The 22,199-nt window shown below is 39.3% G+C and overlaps 1 protein-coding gene across 5 annotated transcripts in view; it reads right to left on the bottom strand.

Annotated features, from left to right (window-relative positions):
* cdc42bpab (CDC42 binding protein kinase alpha (DMPK-like) b) overlaps positions 1 to 20,430 on the bottom strand; it is a 75,242-nt gene extending 54,812 nt beyond the window's left edge. For all 5 annotated transcript variants that reach the window (XM_053613616.1, XM_053613621.1, XM_053613618.1 and 2 more), the window contains exon 1: positions 20,170 to 20,430. In XM_053613616.1, the coding sequence (XP_053469591.1) occupies positions 20,170 to 20,347 (178 nt within the window). In that variant the 5' untranslated portion in view covers positions 20,348 to 20,430. The remainder of the gene's footprint in view (positions 1 to 20,169) is intronic.
* Positions 20,431 to 22,199: the final 1,769 nt, after the last annotated feature.

The raw sequence follows: 22,199 nt of genomic DNA, 5'->3' as shown, positions 1-22,199 counted from the left end.
CTCCACTAAGTGACAGTTCTGTGATTGGAAACACCTAGCTGATCAGAGAAGTCAGAGAAGAATGGCCAGACTGGTTCAATCTGACAGGAAGAATATCGTCACTTTAAGAACAACCCTTTACAATCATGGTGAGCAGAAAAGCATCTCAGAACACACAACATGTCAAACCTTGAGGCAGATGTGCCACACAAGCAAAAGATCATCATGTTCCAGTCCTGTCAGCCAAGAACAGGAATCTGAGGCACAGTACAGTGAGTATAGCAGGTTTTCCTTGTCCTATACACCGTGAGGATGATACAAAAATCAATCCTTTGAGTATCTGAGCAGCACAACGTCCAAAAGTGACACTGCATTTAAACACATTGCTCTCCAAATTGGCTGTCACACTGGTACAACAGACACAACAATTATTATTGCTGTTGAACGTTATAACTGACTTGTCTCCAGTGTTACAGTACATCTAGGATGAAGGAGCTCAACTCTCTGAGGAGCAGCAGAAACTGGAATCTGAAAAGGGCAGACGCAGGATTTCAGGCCAGCACTCTGATAAAGAAGTGGGTCGCCTTTATCCGCATCATGAACACGATCACACCACCTACACCTCTCGTTACTACTTCTGTTTAAAATAATCCTGAATATATATATATACAGTATTGTGAAAAGGTATTTGCCCCACCCTGATTTCTTCTGTTTTTGTGTATATCTCATATTAAATTGTTTCAGACAAAATCTAAGATTAAACAAAGGCTACCTGAATAAACACAAAATACACTTTTTAAATGATAATGTTATTATGTAATTTATTGAAGCAAAAAAGTTATCAATTACCAGCTGGGCCTGTGTGAAAATGTATTTGCCCCCATAGTTACTAATTCTATTTTTTTAATTTATTTTTTTAATACTAATTTGCTAAATCTATTGGAACTTTTCCACTGCATGGTACGGCTCGACTCGACTCTGGTCGCTTTTTGGGGGCTTTCCAATGTGGATAGCACCTGGTACTTTTATTATTACCACCCCGGTCGAGGTTCCAAGTGGGCCGAGCCGACACTAAATGCGAGCCACTCACTGAGGGAGTAGGGAATTCTCCTTAACGAGTGGTTCTGTATTTTGCCTGAATAAATTTGTGCCATTTAATGTATACTTTGTGTATGGTAATATTCTATTAATTGAAAATAATGTATTATTTATCTCATTACAGATAAAATTACAACAAAGGATTCTGTCTTAGATTTTTACCACGCTTTACCAGAATTTTACGCATGTTACCAATTTCCAAACAGGCGTTTATCGAAGTCACTCCTGTCACAGATGAATCTAACTTAGTCATTTCGAGCACTACATAGGGTCTAGACTGCCGTTATTTTACATCCTTAATAGGGTCCATGTTCAGTGAACAGGAAAGGCATTTGGAATACAACATTATTCCTGCGTGAAGGCGAGTGGAAAATGGCACCTACGTTGTGGCGGCACTAAACTGCAGTGGAAAAGCAAGCTCACAAAAGTAAAGCAAGCCGAGTCGAGTCGAGTCATACCGTGCAGTGGAAAAGTGGCTTATAAAACTGCATTCATAATGGGGTTTATCTGGACTAGACACAACCAGGCCTGATTACTGCAAACCCTGTTCAATGAAATCAACACTTAACTAGAACTTTTTCAACAGCATGAAGTTGGTTAAAAGGTCTTACCCTTACAAAGCTATTTCAAAGGTTCTGGGACTCCGAAGAACCACTGTGAGAGCCATTATCTCCAAATGGAAAAACTCGGCACAGTAGTGAACCTTCCCAGAGGTGGACGACCTTCCAAAATTCCTCCATAAGCACAGCAACTACTCATCCAGGAAGACACAAAAGAGCCAAGGACAACAAGAAAGGCCCTACGGTCTCTCTTGCATCAATAAAGGTCAGTGTTCATGACTCCACTATCACAAAGACACTGGGCAAAAATGACATCCATGGAAGAGTGGTGAGGTGAAAACCACTGCTAACCCAGAAGAATATTAAGTCTCATCTGAATTTTGCCAAAACACGCCTTGATGATCCTCAAACCTTTTTGGAAAATGTTCTGTAGATTGATCAGTCGAAAGTGGAACTTTTTGGAAGACAGGGGTTACATCTGGTGTAAACCAAACACAGAATTCCATAAAAAGATCATCATACCTACGGTCAAGCATGGTGGTGGAAGTGTGATGGTGTGGGGATGCTTTGCTGCTTCAGGGCCTGGGCAACTTGCAATAATTGAGGGAAACATGAATTCTGCTCTCTACCAGAAAATCCTAAAGTAGAATGTCTGGTCTTCAGTCCATAAGCTGAAACTCAAGTGCAACTGGATTATGCAGCAAGACAACGATCCCAAGCATAGGAGTAAGTCCTAGTCCTAGAAGTAAGTGGAAGTCTGATCTCCAGTTATCAGAAGCATTTGGTTGCAGTTATTTCTGCTAAAGGTGGCCCAACCAGATTTTAAATTTAAAGGAACAATTAGTTATTCACATGGGTGATAGGTGTTGGAGAACTTTTTTTTTGCTTCAAAAAGGTCAAGCTAGGCCTCTCTACACTTCCACGCTGACTCAGCTCACATGGAAGCACTTGAACAGTGGCTACATCAACACTACTTAGGCTTTTAATAATGACATGCTATGTAATTTGTTCCAGTTTGTGGCCACAGCACAATTTTTCCGAATTCACAGCTAGTCATTTAAAGTGTTTTTTGTTTTTTTCATAAAAAATGAGACATCCTAAACAGAAATATGATCACTTTAGTACCACAGATTCTTTCTTGACTTTGATATATATATATATATATATATATATATATATATATATATATATAAATGATATGATATTCTTTTGAAACAATTCTTATGTCATATGTCAAGAGACACAACTTATCCAGAAATAATTTGTTTTTTTATTATTTACATAAGAGTGGCACCGTATGTCATTATACTGGAGTACTGCCCCATCCCGACTGCAATTATCATGGACTACTGTATCCACCTCTCAACAGAATAAACACACTCAGATACATATATCAGTGTCACGATCCACATCACAGACCGTCCTGATACACAGTTTAGCATTTATGTATATTTCTCTCTTGAAGTTTATAAGACAAAGAAATTGAGCTTCTCACAAAGCGCCAAAGTCCACAGTACAGAAGACTTTCATTTTTTTAATTTGTTTATTATGAGGATTTATTATGGATATATTAGGATATATTATGAGTTCATTAATATAAACCTGGGACTCTCCTTTCAGGTGAACTACTTTTGAAGAAAATCAACACCTTCTGACCAATCAGAATAGAGAGTTCAACAGCACTGTAAATTATAGAACAGTACATGAAATGTCACTAAAACATAGGTGTAAATCATGGAAAACATAAATAAATTACTTAAGGCAAAGAGCAACCTTGATCATGTTCTTTCTTGATCAAGTTTCCCAGCCCAAATAAACCTACATTTACACTGCCACTGTTGTAGATCAATTATGTCATCTATTCTGAAAATTTGCAGTCGTAAGAAACCCAGTATATGCATTTAGGTGCCCTGATACACAGAATACTGTGATACTGGACTGATCATTCAGTCCCACCTGTATTCTGTACAAAAGTGACTTGTTGCACTGAGAGAACTTGTTGCAGTGTGAGACTGTAAAAACATGTTCATGGCTGGCTGAGAGAGTGTGAGGGGTTTGTAGGCTCATGAGAAACAGTGAGCGCTGATATAAACTTGCTTTTCTCTCAGTTCAAGATTGAGGGGTGTGCAGCAAAGGATGTAGAGAAGTCTACGTATATAAGTAGTGGTATATAAGTATATATTTGTGTGTATGTGCTCTGTGTGTGTTGTGCTGCAGATCTGGCAATGGGACATCTGGAAGCCATAAGAGAAATTATTTATGGCTGCGGTGAGGTAAAAGCACAAAAATGCCTCCTCGAGGAGAATGAAGGACCTGGGAAACGGCTTCCCCTGCCACCTTCCAAAGTGTAGAGGCATTTAGCAGTGCAAAAACATCCCAATGACTCCATGATAATATTAAGACAACATTTCACGTGATTGAGTAACATAGTGTATGTGTATATATATATATATATATATATATATATATATATATATATATATATATATATATATAGATAGATAGATAGATAGATAGATAGATAGATAAATATACGTATATATGTATATGTATATATATATATATATATATATATATATATATATATATACACACACACACACACACATATGTTACATACAGTAGCACTTCTCTGGGATCGGATCAGATGGTCTAGCCTTCACTCCCCACTTGGGCGCCCATGAACCAGTTGTCCTTCCTTGGACCACTTTTGGTAGGTACTAACCACTGCATACCGGGAACACCCCACAAGACCTTCCATTTTGGAGATACTCTGACCCGGTCATTTAACCATCACAATTTGGCCCTGTGAGAACCAGAATTCACACAGTGCTGGCACTTTTACATCTGGAACAGAAACAGGATGGAGGGAAGGACAGAAGGAAGGAAGCAAGGCCATCCATCCATCCATCCATTTTCTATACTGCTTATCCTACTGGGTCGTGGGGGGTCTGGAGCCTATCCCAGGGAGCATGGGGAACAAGGCGGGGTACACCCTGGATGGGGTGCCAATCCATCGCAGGGCACACTCACACACACGTTCACTCACCCATTCATACACTACAGACACTTTGGACATGTCAATCAGCCTACCATGCATGTCTTTGGCCTGGGGGAGGAAACCGGAGTACCCGGAGGAAACCCCTGAAGCACGGGGAGAGCACGCAAACTCTGCACACACAGGGCAGCTAACCACTAAGCCACTGTGCGCCCGGAAGCAAGGCCATGCCCACTTAAATCCGAATACTGATACCTAGATTTTTTCCCCAAATTGGCAAAATGTAAATGTAAATAGCATACATGGCTTGAGAGCAGCGACAAGGGTGATAGACTCTCCCTAGTGGTTAACATTGTCTCGAATACACTGTGGCACTGCATCGATAAATTACAGATGGAAATTGTAGCTGTGGGCTTTCATTCATGGGCAGAATGTGATCTGAAGGCGGATGGTGATATTAAAAGAGAACAGCTGGCCAAAATCAAATACAGAGTAGAAGGCCTGTAATTCATGCAGTTTGTGGGGAGTGACACACATACACACACACGCATCAGGGACAGGGGAAAGCTGTAAATCATTCACACTATCCAAACGTAGTGAAATGTGCGCGAGAATCACTTTCATACTGAATACACATGCAGTGGGGCGTTAAATTGGGTTTACAGCTACATTGAACTTCAAAAGCAATGTTCTTCTGCTTTAAAAAAGTTCCGCAGTCTTCTAAAGAACAAAAGGAGTAGCATACACACAAGGACAGGACGGTCTCAAAAAGACACAGCCATACAGAGAAGGTCTAGACAGTGTTAACACAAACACAGTCCATACCAAAGACCAGGGATGTATGATCCAGGAGTCTCAGAGCCTCAGATGAAGTGTTTTAACACAGAGCTTGTGGTAAATCCCCACTGCTATAGACATCCTTTAACAGAAATCGAAATGCAACAGTGGGATTTATTTCAGAGTGAAAAGGCGTATTTCGTTGAAAATAATGATTGGCTGCCACCTTCACAAGGAAATGACACAAATAAAGATTATGCAGACTGTTTTTTATGTGCAGTGTAATTATGTGTAACAAACTCACCAATAATGACAAACTCTCTTTTACTTACTGTTGACTTACACTCGTTGTGTTCAACACTTCAGTTTTATTATGTCAGTCTGCACTTGCTTGTTTTGTTGCTTTGTCTAGAAATATAAGTATATGGTTAAGTATTAGCATTGTTAGCAGATTAGCAGTGTGTGCTAGCTACTAGCAACGTTGATTGATTGATCGATTGATTACTAGTGAAACACAAATTAAATAACACGCTAATCGTGTGAAAATTTGGTTGTTTGTTTTTCGTGCCAGGCTTCATATAACCTATTTGCTGATTAGCAGCGGAAACTTCATGCACTTGTATTACAAACACTCTCCAAAGACACCAACAATCTCCGCTACTTCCTTCCAAGCTTTATTTTTCTTTGTAACGTCTCTAGACACCTTTAACAAGAGGTCACACACACATATATATAAAACAGGATAAGATGAAAACATGGAAGTTTTACTTCCATTTTTTGAGTCAAGAGACAAGTAGCTTTTCGCTCTCACTGGAATCACAGCTTTGCGTGTCACATATGTACATAAATAATGAATGGTCTCCTGTCACTTTGGCACTTGCTAGTGAGAACGCACATTAAAGCGATTTTTTTTTATTGCTGCAAGTCACCAGTCGCTGTACTATGAAGTCACCAGTAGGTGTTCCTACCAGTAGGTTGCCATGGTAACATTTATCAGTAGTGGCACAACTAGCATTCCACTTTTGAAAACACATCAGTTTTCTTGCCACTAAAATGAAACACTCTGGAGGGAGAGAGTTTGTATATAAAATTCACCAGTGTATATATTCACCATATCCTACGAGATGAAGGAGAAGCAGCAAAAGTGCAAGCACCAGACTGTCCACAAAATAATTCAGACTTGCAGGGAGCATGGCAGCTCACGCATCATGTGCGCTCTACTGTCTTCACTCCCATTGGTATTCGCTGCTCCAAATTTGCATAAAGTTCAACTTTTCTCAACTCTGTCATGTCGCTGGACACGGTCACATCTAGTCACCAACGGTCGCTGTCGCTCATGTCGCCGGAAGTTGCTAGCTCTTGTTAAAAATGAATTGTCTCCGGTCACTCTGTCGCTGCGAGTCACTGTATGTGTGAAAGTACCTTTAGTCTGTTCAGACTTTTTGTGCTGGTTTACTAAGGGTGTTTTCACATATGTCCCTCTTTAAAAGAACCAAACTCAATCCACTTAAAGGGGACCAGAAAGTGGGCCGATAGAAAGAAAACAGCTTTCTTTGCATTCATACTGTCTCTGGCCTTGAAAGCGCTCTCAGCTCACTTCCTGGTTCAGCTCTTATAAGGCCTCGGTCTATTTCCAATTCACACTTGTTCCTTTTTGGACTGAAGCTCTTCACAGTGTATGACCCACAAAGCAGACTTGAAACGAACCGTACTCAGACCACGTCCTGAACTGATCCCGCATTCACAATCGGTCCAGCTCAAGGGGGCAAAGTGCGTGAAAAGTCACTGCTTCAAATTCCATTGTACAAATAAACAGATTCTGATTTATTTTATAATTTTATAAATTGAAAACATATGACATACAGAGAAATACAGTAGTTTCAATGAAACAGGAAGTCCACGTATCATCTATTTGTATGTATCTCTTCTTCTATGCACCAACAAACCTATCACTATGCCACTAAACAAATCCAGATGTTAGATCAACATTTCTACTTCATTAATAAAGGCTGGGAATCTCCCTTTAGAGAGCCCGTACAAAACATTGAATCCTGGTCTAGCTGGTCATGATGTTTTCAAAGGAAAACAAACAGCAGGAAAGCATATAGAAAAACTGGCATACTTATTAACCAGATAATGAGAATGAAGAGAAACGAAAATGGATTCCAAAAAATTTTAATACTGGGATGCTCCAAAATTTGACCATGTTCTCCGGCAAAAAGTGACCATAGGTCAACTTCACGCTTTGGCTAAGAGGAAAATACTACACAGATTGATACATCAGCTGTCCAACATATCAGGACAATAGTGTTTTATTCTCCCTTGATATTCAAGCATTAGCATCATCCACTAAAATGAAAATCCCATTCTCTGCCATCATGCAGAAGACGACGGCTTCCCTTTGGAGTCTGGTTTCTTCCTTGTGCTCTCTTCGGGAGTTTTTCATGGCAATTGTCACCGTGTGTTCCCAAGAAGAAGTTTATTCATTTACGTATCGTATACCTTAAAATAAAGCTTTAGGAAGAATCACAGTAAGATCTGTGGCAATAAGGGCTGCTTGTGTTTTATATATATATATATATATATATATATATATATATATATATATATATATATATACATACATATATACATATATATGTAATGTATGTATGTATTGTGTATTTTCCCTCCACATCACAAAGTCTGTGAAAAAAATTAACTTCTGAAAGGCATATGAATAAAATAAAAAGATAAGTAATAAATATACACAAACAGCATGTAAACAGCATGTTTTCTCTGCAGTGTTCCAGAACAGACACTTTCTAGGCCACAGCTGATCCCACAGGCTGGGAAACAAAGCACTAATTATAACCTGCAGAAGAAAGGTGTCATGGCTGGGTCATAAACCCACAGCTATCCTGAAAATATGCATCATGGCAAAACATGTCCCGACGAGTGTAGAGAGAGGATCAGCTCACAAAAGAGATATTGCAAAACATCTGGCCTTGTGAACAGATAAGCAGTAGAGGATAGGAAAGAGAGCGAATCATGTACTTCCAGCACAGGAGGAGAGAGTGTATACACACACACAGCTTGATTTGTTCTGCATAACAAAGCATGATACTGTTACAGGACCAAACTGTTAACACCACAGCTCAGTTAAATTTGCCAGTTTTGTCACACTGCATGAATGACACACAGGCTGGTGGATGCTTTAATCCCCTACTACTATTAAAATTCCACCCCCCTCCATCTTCCTCCAGCAGGTCAGAGACTCACTCAGCACTCATAATGAGATGGAAGCTGTCTATGACCTTCATATCACTAATATGACAGGAGCCAAACCTGCCCTTCGCTGGTTAGCCTGCAGCCTGCAGGAGGCCAGTTAGCCTGCAGCCATCTTGAACTAAATCTGATCAAGGTGAACAGTAAATGTGGCACAATACCACTTTTTCTCACAAATATATATATCGTTATTGAAACCTTCAATATCAGCCAATACTGTTTGTTTCAATCAATCAATCCTTACATTATTGAATAAGCCATGTTCTACTACAAAAGGAATTGCCTTACCATTTAAGGTACATTTTGAGAACTTGTGATACATGATTTCTTTCATTTGTAACACCTCACAAATCAGAGATTTCAGACGTACAACTAGTTGGAAAAAAAAAACTATACCAGCTATAGTAATAGCTACGAACATTTGAAAGCGATAATGTGTTTTAGACGGCTAAAGCATGAAAAAAAAAATCTAGACACACAGTGGGGTCCAAAAGTCTGAGACCACTTTTTTTTCATTTAAAATTGGACATAAACAGAAGGTTTCAGAATTTTTAAATATTTAAAACAAAGACAGTAAATGTTCAATATCTTGAATATTTCATATTCAAGATTTTGCACTATTTCTAAGTCCTTATTTAAATGTAAGCAAATGTGTGATCTTGACCATGTTAACTGCTGTGTACAAAAGGTCAGATTTTCCTCATGTCTAATCTCTTCTATTGAAGCATATGATCAGACGACACTCTTATTAAAGCCTCTATATCTCAAATATAGAGACAAGTCTGACATTTTGCACAGTATTTACTGGGAATAGTGGCATCAAAGTATGAAGCAAATCTAAGATAGTCAGTCAGGCACATTTTTAAAAAATATGATAATTCAAATCTCTGATCATTCAAAAAAAAAAAATCTAATCTCTTTTGATGTAAACTTTTCCAAACCCAATTCCAATCTTTGCAATTTGTTACAGGATCCGATCTCTGATATGTTTTCTCTGAGGTCTGATCCACTATTTCTTGCTGGTATCGGACAACATAACACTGTTCAATATTAGAACAGTTAACAAGCCATACACACATGCACCATGCACTTCACTTTCACAAAAGACAGCTGATGAACCACAGTGATCTTCATAGTAAGTTTTTATGCAAGTGATAAGTTTACGGTGGCCAGCAAACGCAAAACACATTAACAAATCAGAAAATGCCCCAACAAGTGTGAAAATGCAACAAATTCAGAACATCAAATGAAAACGGAGAGGGTAGGTCCTTGCTTCACATCACATGCTCGTTGCTGATTGGGAACAGCGTCCAGCACTCTGAGAGATCACAGAAAACAGAGAGGTGGAGGATGTTTACAGTAGGAAGATTTCCACTCATATTTATGAGACAAAATAAATCTACCTAAGTTTTTATGCATGCCTATTTTGATCAAGGGTATTCGTATGATGTTCATTTAGATATGTTGTCAACTAGACTGAAAAAGTGCAATTTATTTTCCTTGTGATAGTCATATGGTATGTCCAATCAGCAGCGAGCAATAAAGATCTACACTTTTCATTTCGAGTTCATGTGTTGCTGAATTTGCTGTTGTGTTTTCTTATTTTCTACCAAGTTTTTTGCTTATTAATCAGTTTTGCATGTATGGGCCAGCGTAAAAATTGCTATTTGAACCCTTATTTTGCTGTTCAAAACAAACTGCTCTATAAAATGTGACGAGAAGGATCTCAGTTTGTACAGACATGAAGAAATCATTAGAAAGTTTGTTGTGCACTACTGCATCATTTTCATATTTACACCGGATTAAAAATGCTGCACAGCATGTGTTCAGCTTACTGCACACTACATGATTTTAGCTCCAATTTCCCACTCGCTGACTTATCATGGGGCTCGGTGACTAATCCCGTCACTGTGCACTTCCACTGCAACTGCTCATGTAGTGCAAACAATTCAGCGATGCGATTTTCTCAGCTTACGAGCGATGCCTGAGGCTTGAACATTTTCAATGATGTTTGATTTTCTCAGCGATGATTCACCTAGTGTGAGCGCCTCTGCAATTAGGTGCAAGTGCAAAGTGTGATAAGAGAAGAACAATGAGAGTCTGAGAGGAAATCAAATTCCTCTGAGCTCATGTGCAGCAGATCCCTGATTCCAGTTTAACATCCATCTGTTTGTGTGGAAAGGTGAGGACAAAATGTGATAACAATAATAATGCTTCTATAAGAAATCATTCAGCATGTCAGACCTAGATGGCTGTTAGAAGCAGTAAAAAATTCAAACAAACACCACATGATTCCTGGTTGTGCAGTAAAAATAAATACTTCCGGTTCTCTTTGCAGAACAGACAACCCTCACTGTCTGTGTCTCCCCAACCAATATTCCTTCTACATTTTCTTTTATGTCTCTTTTTTCTTGTTTTTGTGTAAAATGGAGACAGTCACAGGATAGACAGCTCGCAGTTTTATTTTTCTGGGAAAGTGGGATTTGGGGTCCGGGCACGCTTCGGCACAGTGAATGATTGTGTAGTGTGTGAGCCTCGCCTGCAAGCGATCATGTAGTGCACTCCCTTAAAACACCAAACAATTAATCACAAGCAATTAAAATGATGTAGAATGAAAGGGTCAGCGATTCAGAGATTTTGAGAGTTGTGTAGCGTGCACTCAGCCTTACGAGTGAGACAGATACTGAGGATGCATTAATGAGGGTGGTGCTAAGCCTTTTTTGTGTTAAAGGGGTCATATGACGCTTTTTAATGTTGTCCCTTTCCTTTAGTGTGTAATGTATCTGTTAGTGCACGTATAAGATCTGCAAAGTTACAAAGCTCATTGACTATGTTTACATGGACAGCAGTAATCTAAATATTGACCTTACTCTGAGTAAGACAATATTGTGATTCAGGTGTTTACATGAGTCGCTTTTAGAATACTCCTTTCATGTACCCGTTTTACATGTTATAAAACATAGATCGATTAACAGCACACGTCATACGTCACCACGCAGCACCGTCCGATGTTCCCTACAGAATTTCACGTATCGGCATAAAGTTCATCTTCGTTATGGTACCGTATACAGTTTTGGGTGTTTTTATTAAAAACATTTACGAACGCTTCAAGTGCATTTAATTATTTGTCATGCTATACGTGCAAATAGACGACTGCTTGAAGTCATGGGCTGCATCCCAAACCGCGTACTTACCGTCTGTATAGTAGCCAAGATACATGTATTTTTACCCACTACAGACCTATAGTAGGCAAGTACATGGTTTGGGATGCAGCCGTGCTCCCTTGTTTGCCGTCAGATGGTTGAGCACTGCCGTGTGTGTACGTGTCCTGTCGCAAAATGCGGTGAAAAATCCCACACGATGTTAATAGTGTGATTAAGGTGTGTACATGTCTGTAATGCACGTCGATAATGCGACTAAAACTGGAGTATTCCACATGTCTTAGTTCGATTTGTGTTTACGTCGAGTATGACTTTAGTCGGATTAAGGTAATTAAAAATTGCTGTTTATATGCTAGTTTCTTAATCAGAGTATTGTCTTAATCAGGTTAATATCGGATTATTGTTGTCCATGTAAAAGTTCTGATAGTCTCTAGGGATTTATTCTATCTAACAGAGAATACTGCTCTAGACCTGCCTAAAACACCTCGATTGAAGTTCAGATATTACTTCTGCAAACGTCTACGTCAGAATTTGAAAGATCAGCATAAAGCCGCATTAATTTGTTTAACTTTTAATTAATTAAATTTGTTTTAAACTGTATTTTATGTTGTCACTTCAGGACATAAAGTTGTTACAGTGAAGAAGACAACTTAAACCATTATAACATCGTATCTGAAAGGTAAGAGAGTTACAGAATAAAAACTTACCACTATGAAACGTTTTTGCTCAAGTCGTGTTTGCAAAGTTGCTTCCGATTGATCTGCTCGATCATGCACATTTTCAGAATCTGATTCGGTCTCGAACTGATACGGTAAATCCCTCGATATTATTAACTGTGCTTATAATTGCTTTAGAAGCCTTGGAAGCTGAAGCTCGCGATTATGCTAAGGGGCGTTACATTTCCGACACACCACTCGCACCAGTTTCCCAAACCCCTTGCACATAGTGGAAGTTTGTGCTTGTGCATCAGTGTCGTGTGTCCGTGCTACACAAACTCGGCTTTATAAAGTTTGCAGATTACAATGTTCTTCAATGTATTTAATATAAAATGATCCCCTGCCTTAGAGAACTTGGGTCACACGCTTTTTTTCCGTGGTCACTTGATGATTACACCTCCGTCTGATGGTGAGTGAGGTCATGTTGGGTATAAAAGGTAACGTTGACATAAAACAGTAAACTGAAGAAAGTTATTGTCGTTCATTCTAGAGATTCTGCTAAAGCTAGCGGTGTCGCATTACATGTGTTTGACATTATGCGCCATCGACTGGGAAACGGCTTATACTTCCGGTTAGTGAAAAACTGCTAGTGTTCCATTTGAGATTATATTACCTTTCTAAAATTCCTATGCTAGACAGTAGAGTACATAATGCATAATGCAAATGTATAGTACGTTATTTTGGGACACAGCTTTGTACTCTCCAACGCGTGTTTTGGGAACAGAAGTAACGTCAAGACAACGATTTTCATAATCGATTATTATGGATTTTATCGATTAGTTGTTGCAGCTCTGGTTCTAAGTCATACATATCACATGAAAGTCCAGCAGATAGGACACAGTTTGGATTTTTTTTCTCCATAGAAAAAGTCATGTCTTAATTGATAATATGGAATAATCGGGGTCACCTAAAGGTTGGTTCACACACTGATGACAACAAATCCTACACGCAGTTATGACTTCGGGAAATAGCACGCCACACTCACACGTTCATCCCCTCTTTGCTTGGCAACATGAATATGCTTCAGTGCTGAAGTATTTACCAACCCTATCAGATAAGCCTCCCTTTATGCTGCATGCTCTATGACCGCCATCTTTATCATAGACATAATGATAATACCGAGCTCTACTGCTATCTACTGATCTACAGCTATCTCAGTGACAACTGAGACATGTAATAATCCAACAGGCTGAAAATAAAACGATCACCTCATACTAGATGATAAATTGTGTCTGCCTTCAGCAAGAGGGAATTATTTAGGATGCAGCCAAGCATCGTTCTGCAAGCGGTACAGCATCCCCCAAAATAGACCGGCTGACCCTGTATTGCAGCAATGCACTAAAAAGAAGGGCATAGCACTAAGAGAACTGCAAACACGCACACACACACACACACACACACACACTCACACACAGTATTCAGATCAATCAAATGACAGCACAGCAAGCTGATCCTTTCCTGCACGATACAGCAAGTCAGCAGAATTAGAGGACATCGAACAGCACCTGCTCTTCAGTACTGTCAAGACTGCTCACTAATGTAGACCTGAGACAGTCACAAAGACAAACAGACTAAACCAAGCATATACACCCATATGAATATGAAAAGAGAGAGAGAAAAATCTAAATATATATTGATGAACATGTAGGCAAATCTGTCTATATATGATTCATATGTATATAGTTATATCTATGTAAAACTCAGCAATAGAGAGAGGGAAGCGAATCCAGCAGCTGTGTGTACCGTGCATGTCCTTATTCTGCAAACTGGAGCTCTGAGTCAGCGATTTCTTCTCCCCCACCCCCCATCCAGAGCCGCTCATGCCTGAACTGGATGCAGTGATGCTTCACCTACAGCTATGCCTGAAGGTTCAAACGCACCACCCAAACCCCAAACCAGCCCGTGTTTGTCAGAAATACTTTCAGTATTTACAACACACATGCACTTTGCACACTGTAGATAAATATGTCTGTAAAGGCACTTGAAAGAGCAAATCCACTTTAAACTATACTATTACCACCGGGCCTTGGGTGCCAAGTCCTCTGGAGGAAACTGATTGTGTCTGGTAAAGTTATGTCCAGCATGTAAAGTTAAGTCTCTAGGTATGTTTACATGCGCCCATTTTACTTAATTGAGACTCCTTCCAAATGTTAAACAAAGGTCTCTTAACTACGGAGGCCCTAAGCAGCCATGTAATATCATTTTTTTACCTTCTTGTTTTCTCGTGATTTCGACTTAATTTTCTTATGATCTCAACATAACAAGATAATTGTTTTCTCCTGATCTCGACATAACAGAAGTTGTTTTCTAACTACCTCATTTTATCCTGAGAAAATCTCGCGCCTTGTGAATGGGACTGGTGTTGCATGCACGTTGGCATCTATGCCATCACCAACATAAAAGTAATAAATGCCCACTGTAGAGATTTTATCTCCGCATTAAGAGAGATGGATGTCCCCTTCTCAAGTGCCGGACTCTAATGTGGAAGTTGTCGGTCACTGACAGACACAGAGCTATTTCAGCTTGAGGGAGTGCCTGATCAAAGTAACAAACTTATTTGTTCCTCCATAATGCTGCAGCATTCCGCTCAGCTTTTGCTGCCTCCAGAACAATAAAAACAACGTTATGTCGAGTACACAGTAGTCATCAAACAAAGTCGTCATCACGAGAAAACATGTCATGTCGAGATGAGAAAATTAAGATTCAACCTCGCTGTGGTATAAAACAGATTTAACCATGTGACTGTCTTAAAAAAATGCTAAACAGAAAAGACTATGTTATATCTGTAAACTTGCATTCGTAAACATACAGTCAAGGGTAAAAGTTTCCCAATAGCTTCACCCCATGACTTTTAAATAGTCATATGACTATTTAAAAGTCATGGGGTGAAGCCATTGGGAAACTTTTACCCTTGACTGTATGTTATATATATATATATATATATATATATATATATATATATATATATATATATATATATATGATATAAAAAATTCACACTATGATTTTGGAGATTTCATGGATATTGTGATATCTTTTCAGAATTTTTTTTTAATGATTTTTAAAAAAAAATTTTAAGACATTTAATTGCAAACTGACAGAAAGCAGCTAGTGTAAAAAATGTAAAATGAAAAAATGCTAAATGTAAATTGTTTAATATATATAAGTATTTTTATGTATTTTTGTTGACATTAAATTATTATATTATATTTTAAACAAGCTTTCTTTAAATGCATTGCATTCCTCAAAAAGGTTTGTGAGCAAATGTTTATATCATGATATAGTACTTATTTATTGTAGAAACGCCTCAGAGAATTGTGCTATGATGTTGTTACATCACCAAGCCCTAGCTCATTGTGCTTCAACTCAATCCCTTCAAAAGGGATTCAGTCAAAACAAGCACGTAAGCAATATTGGAATCTGGATGTAGATCCAACATTAAAAAGCTACACCATTCGTCCATTCATTTATTTTCAGTGGACAGGGTCGTGATGGATCCAGCCTGCATGAATTCACCCTTTCAGAAGTGAAATTAGAATCAGGACCAAAAGAGATAGCTAGAGGCTGGATTTGGTTAGCATAGAAAGGAGCAAATTGGGAATGAATCATTCATCATGCGTAGTTTAAGCCTGGGCGTCTGTTTACTGACCGTTTACAGCATTCCACAGAGTTCTTCACTTAAGCACAGAATAGTAGTCTCTTCTTTGTGTACATGTGACTCCAATTTTTCACTATGAGCGTTTCAAGATTCCACTTAACCCAGACCCTGTCCTTAACTGCACTATTATTATGTAAGGAATAAAGCATGATGGTGCAGGCTGTTATAGAAAAATAATCAGCGATGGGGTGGTGTGGTGTGGCCTGATGCGAAGCAGACTTACTCTTAACACCCTAACGTTGATTATGCTCCGATAACAGCACATCTGAAAGTGTTTAATTCCTCTTATACCACAGATATTTAATGTTGTGGAACATCCAAAAGACAAGTTAGTTCCTGTTATGCTACAGCAGCTATAAGCAGTTGTTCCCACACCAACCGCTCTTTTTGTCTCTTTCTTGGTCAATAAAAAAAAACGCACACAGAAACCGGAAAAGCTTAAATTCCTCTGTCTTACTCTTACAAAGCCCTGACATCAGAGACTCCTTATATAAACAGTATAGAAGGATCTGTACAGGATTTCACAGGGTTTTTTTGTGATTGTTGCGGCCAAAAATTTTTGATTTTGCTGCAGTTTTTTTTCAAAATTTGTGATGCACCTCGCAGAGTTTTTTTTTTTCTTTTTGTAGGAAACTACTTGAATTTGTCAAGTTTGCAATTGCACAAAATTGTTTTCTCTTTCACAGTGATGTCTGTTGGTAAATGAGACCTTTTAGCTGTACTCATGTTCGACGCTCATGAATCGAAGAGGGCTCGGGCTGAATGTGTGCTGTGATGATGTCACATGAAACTACAAGATCCTCAAAATATTGCAGAATTTCCTGATTTTGCGTTCATTTCTGCGATCGCAAAATCCTGGAAGGACTGTATAAAGGTTTAATAATTGTCTACTTACAGAAAGCTTTACCAAATCGATATTAATACGATTCTCGCTTCTGGCCAATCACAATCAAGAATGCAGCAGCACTATAGTAAACAAACACTTATTAAACGGCAAATCCACAGCAAAAAATATCTTATAGCAAGTGAAAACATCTTGAATATAGTCACATTTATCTAGTATTTCCCATTATACAACTGCAATGAACCAAATACAAGATTATTTATATTATCTATTTCTAGATTTCTTTTTTTTTTACTCATTTCAAGCTTCTTGACAGAAGCAGGGGAGTTGAGTTGGCCTTATGAGCTTGCTTCAGGAAAAGAGTGAAGCAGGATGGTGGTAAACTGGAACCAGCACCCACTGTCCACAGAAAGGACTAATAAACTGATGTCCTTTGGGAACACATGATGAGGAAGAGCAGATGTAGTACTAAGGCTTTCCTTGACTAGGGAAACCAAAACTAATCTCTGGCTTCCTTCTCTATGTTCCTGAACCCCTGAGCAGGTTGACTGAAATATTATGGATGTTAAATACATGTTGTAAATGTGGTGTTGTAAAGACACAGGACACAGAGTCCCTGGTGAAGTCACCAAACCTCCATGGCCTAAGGACATTCATTCTGGAGTGAATGGAAATGTGTGTGTGTGTGTGTGTGTGTGTGTGTGTGTGTGTGTGTGTGTGTAGGTCAGTTAATGAGCTCACGAGCAAAGGATCTATCCGGAGGCTCTTTAAATAGTCGTGCACACAAAGAGGACAAACACAAAGTGCAGCCGTTTCCCTGTATGACATCACCGTGTGTCCAGTGGCTGCTGGCTGCTTCCTGCCTCTGCCCTGGCGAGCTTCCCACAGGAAAAGGGCACACAAATACATTCAAACCCTCGTGCACACACTCTATCCTGAACTTTAGGCTGAAGAGTAGCTTTTACACCAATGTCCTTCCAGCTGGCCTCCATAATGATGTAGTTCATAAAGATATGACAGCTTTACAAACTAATCTTACTATTTAAAATGTCTTCCTATATATGTATAGATAAAGATTTCAGTTTTCTTGTCAATAACACCACTTCCTGGGAAGTAGGTACTGGTCAAACCCATTGAAGAACATCTCAACTAACTAGATCAACTAACTTTAACTTACGAGGACACAAATCCAACAACCTCACAATGTGAGACAGTGAAGAGAGCCTGCGGTACATTCTGTTTACAATCTTAAACCTCTGTTAGTAGCCTTTTTTAAATTTTCATTTCATACAGACAAAAATGCACCAATCAAACCAATCTGGCCATTTTCCTCTGATCTCTCCTATAAACAAGGCGTTTCCACCCACTGAACTGTTTCGCGCTCACTCAATGTTTTTTTGTTTATTTTCACACCATTCTGTGTAAACTCTAGAGACTGTTGTGTGCGAAATTCCCAGGACATCAGCGGTTTCTGAAATACTCAAACCAACCCATCTGGTACCAACAACCATGCCACAGTTAAAATCACAGAGATCAGACTTTTATTTAAATTTTTATGTTTGATGCGAATATTAACTGAAGCTCTTGACCTGGATCTGCATACAGCTACAACAGGCTAATGCTGCATTCGATTAAAACTCATAACTCAGAATCCCCAACCTCCAACTAGGAAAAGCAAAACATAAACTCAAGACAGTCTCCTCATCCCTGAATTCGGGAAGTGATGTCAAATCAACATGGCTGCTCACAGCATTAGCAGTAAACAAAGTAACACTTGTTTACCTTTAAATGAGTTGCACTGTTTATACAAGTATTTACTTTAGATCAATCAACATACAGACATAATAGCTTGTTCAATCTATAACACTGATTCTACAGTTTACTGTTTTGAGGAGGAAAATATACATCACTCATCAGAGTTAGCAGGCTAGGTTGTTGCTAAAAAAAAAAAAGGTGAACATTGAGGCACCCATGCTTCCCACAAAAAACACCCCCCACCCAATTTGTAGCTCGAATGCATAGAAGTAGAACATTATGTAACTTCAGGTTCTGACATCCCACTCAGTATGTCAAGGTAAGTCAAATACCACTGACACAGCAAGTTATAAAGTCAAGTCAGCTCCTCTTTACATACTTTATCTGATTTGTAGGCATCCACCATTAACTGACATCATTAAAAGCGTCTAAGGCATACATCAACAGTAATATATCTTAGAATAAGTGCTATGGTGGCTTGTGATTGGCTGTTGACGTCAGTGCTACCTGTCAGGCCCTGTTCACACCTGGTCTCAACATCCATCTCAAGTGATCCAATCTTAAATGAACAGCTGAAACACACTGCTTGTTGTGCACATTTATTACATCAGTCATATCCTATCTTAACTGTTCGAAACGTTTCAATTGCGTGATGTGCTAAAAAAAAATTGCATAAATGGACGGGAGATGAGATGTCGAAAGATATTTCGTTAGTGTCACCTTTATCCATTAGACTAGCGGTGGAGAACTCTACAGTTTCCAAACTGTCTTGCTACGTGTACGCATTTTCCAGCTAGGGCAATGACGTAGTCGATGAGGCGGTCCTTCGTTACTGTCCAGGATGCTTTTGCGTTCACACTACTAATAGTACGTGGTCATGTGCGTCCTATAGGTAGCTTGCGTGATCAGAGACATTGGACACCTGAATTCAGCGCTGTCCACTAAGGACACATGTTTAACACCATCCAGCTTTCTGTCCTTGTTTAGGGCCAAAACACTGGGAGCAGGCAGCTGGGTTAAAGAGAAGAACCTTTTACATTCCACTTTCATGCACAAACCAGCCAGTTGATGATGTCATGTCATTTTTTCCCCCTTTTCTGAAGTGGTTTGTGTTGTCTGAGCTGGGTCACACACATTTCCCTGAGGTTACCGAACATGCAAGCGTAACAAAACAGATATCACTCTACAGGAATAAAGGTTATTTACATGCTCAGCTACTGAGTTATTGTGTAACAGCTGTAAACAAAACAAAAAACATTCTGTAACAACATGAGAGATATATATATATATATATATATATATATATATATATATATATATATATATATATATATATATATATATATTTCTTTTTACCCCAGTCAAGAAATTCCAGGATGTTTTTCTCTCGTCTGAGGGGAGAGTTGTTGCACTCGTCGAAGAGACAGACGAGGACATCGAGCAGCGTCTCCACGCTGAGACACTGACCCCCCGCGCGAGCCGGTCCGGCCAGCACCAACTCCTCCAGCTGTTTTAAACGCACCTCTCCCGACATGACGCACAGCTGCTTCTGGTGTGTGTTTGGTTCAATATCCAGCTTCCAAACTCGATTGGACTACACGGGTGGCACGTCCGAGTAGCCTCGGCATTTAAGAGCTGAAGTGCTGCATAGCTAAAACAGTTCAGTCATGATCCCACACACACACACACAAACACACACACACACACACACACACACACACACAAATACACACCTTGATGTAACGTCGGTGTGGCACATAATATAATTTTCCCAACATCTATTTATACGCATTAAAGAGGATATGCTAGCCTGCCTTGGCCGGTAGATTTGACGTCTCCAGAGACTGAAGTGTCTTCTTTCCTATTTACAATCAGACCCATCCGATCCTTTTTTCTTTTGAAGGACAGTGCTTGCAACAAAAAGGCGACCTCCTCAGTTCTCGATATAGCCTATATATATATTATATATGCGCTCATCCGTCATGTACTAACACACACACACACACACACAATGAGTATGCATCAGTCCGGGATCTGCAATGCTACAAAAGCGCGTACGCCCCTCCTCTGCGAAAAGGCATAACCGGCTCGTTTAGTTTTTGTCCCCTTCAAATTGCAGCTGCAGATGAAATGTTCCTCTGTGGGACACGATTTTATTTATTCCTAGGAAATACAGCCCTGCTACAAACAGCTCCATTGAAACACGTCCTTGTTCTTGCTCTGGCTTTTTCTCCTCTCTCTCTCTCTCTCTCTCTCTTTCTCTCTCTCTCAGCAGTAGCGTCACTGCAGGATCCGGCAACATCATGGCCGACGTCATCATAATATCGCTGCCTTGACATTATGACGTAGAGGGGCCATCAGTTTTAATACATTTTCAATACATTATCAATACATTTTATTGTTTTGTTTTTTTGTTTGTTTTTTGTTTTTTGTTTTTTGTTTTTTTTTTGCTTGGTGGAGGAGGGCATGCATATAGCACAGACACCACATAATCAGTAGTAAAAAAAAACACAAAAAAAAACAAAGTTAATGCAAAGCAAAAGTATTTTGCATCGTTTTAAATCCAATAGCCTGCACATCTTGAGGGTTTCAAAGTCAGTGAATATCTATTTTATTGTTCAATCCCCCCCCCCCCTTCTATTTTTCTATTTTTCTATTTTAATTTCTGTACTCTCTATTCCACTGGTCACCAACCCTATTCCTTGAGATCGACCTTACTGCAGGTTTCATCTCCAACCAAAAATCTAACACACCTATTTTAGTTGCTCAAGAACTTCTTAAGGCGATGATTAGATGGTCAGGTGGGCACAGTTATGGTCGGAGCTAAAGTCTTCAGGAAGGTAGAGCTCCAGGAACAGGGTTGGTGACCACTGCTCTATTCTATATCCATTTCAATTCGCCTTTTCGTTTGAAACCACAGCCATCCATGGTTGGGAATCCAAGCCTTATTTAACTAAAGAGAGCAAAATTGGCTGTACTCTGTGGTTGGAAGGGATGGCATACTTTTGTCAGTCAGTAACCAATCATGGGTGTCTGTGAGATTATCCATGTGGAAGGGGGTGGATAGGCACTTGGAGCTTTCCTCCAAGGGTTTTACACAGCCTGTGGCACAGCAAGTTCGAAAAGATGATGGATGCTGGCTTCAAATGTCTCGGAGGAAGCATGAGTGCACCTTCACACTGCCAGATTGGTAGCTGTCGTATGATGGGTGGAAATTGGCCAAGACTAAATTAGGGGGAAAATCAGGGGGGTGAAATGTTTGCTATTTTCCATTTTTATATTCTGCCTAGCGTTTTCTGAGTTTTCCTTTTTTTTAAACTGCAAGCTGCAAAGGAAAAATCATTTCAAATGATGGAGACAGGCTTCACCTGTTCATCCCAGCAGAT

Source organism: Ictalurus furcatus, chromosome 25 (genome assembly GCF_023375685.1).
Source record: "Ictalurus furcatus strain D&B chromosome 25, Billie_1.0, whole genome shotgun sequence".
Taxonomy (NCBI): domain Eukaryota; kingdom Metazoa; phylum Chordata; class Actinopteri; order Siluriformes; family Ictaluridae; genus Ictalurus; species Ictalurus furcatus.
This window is presented reverse-complemented; position numbering and strand designations above follow the sequence as displayed.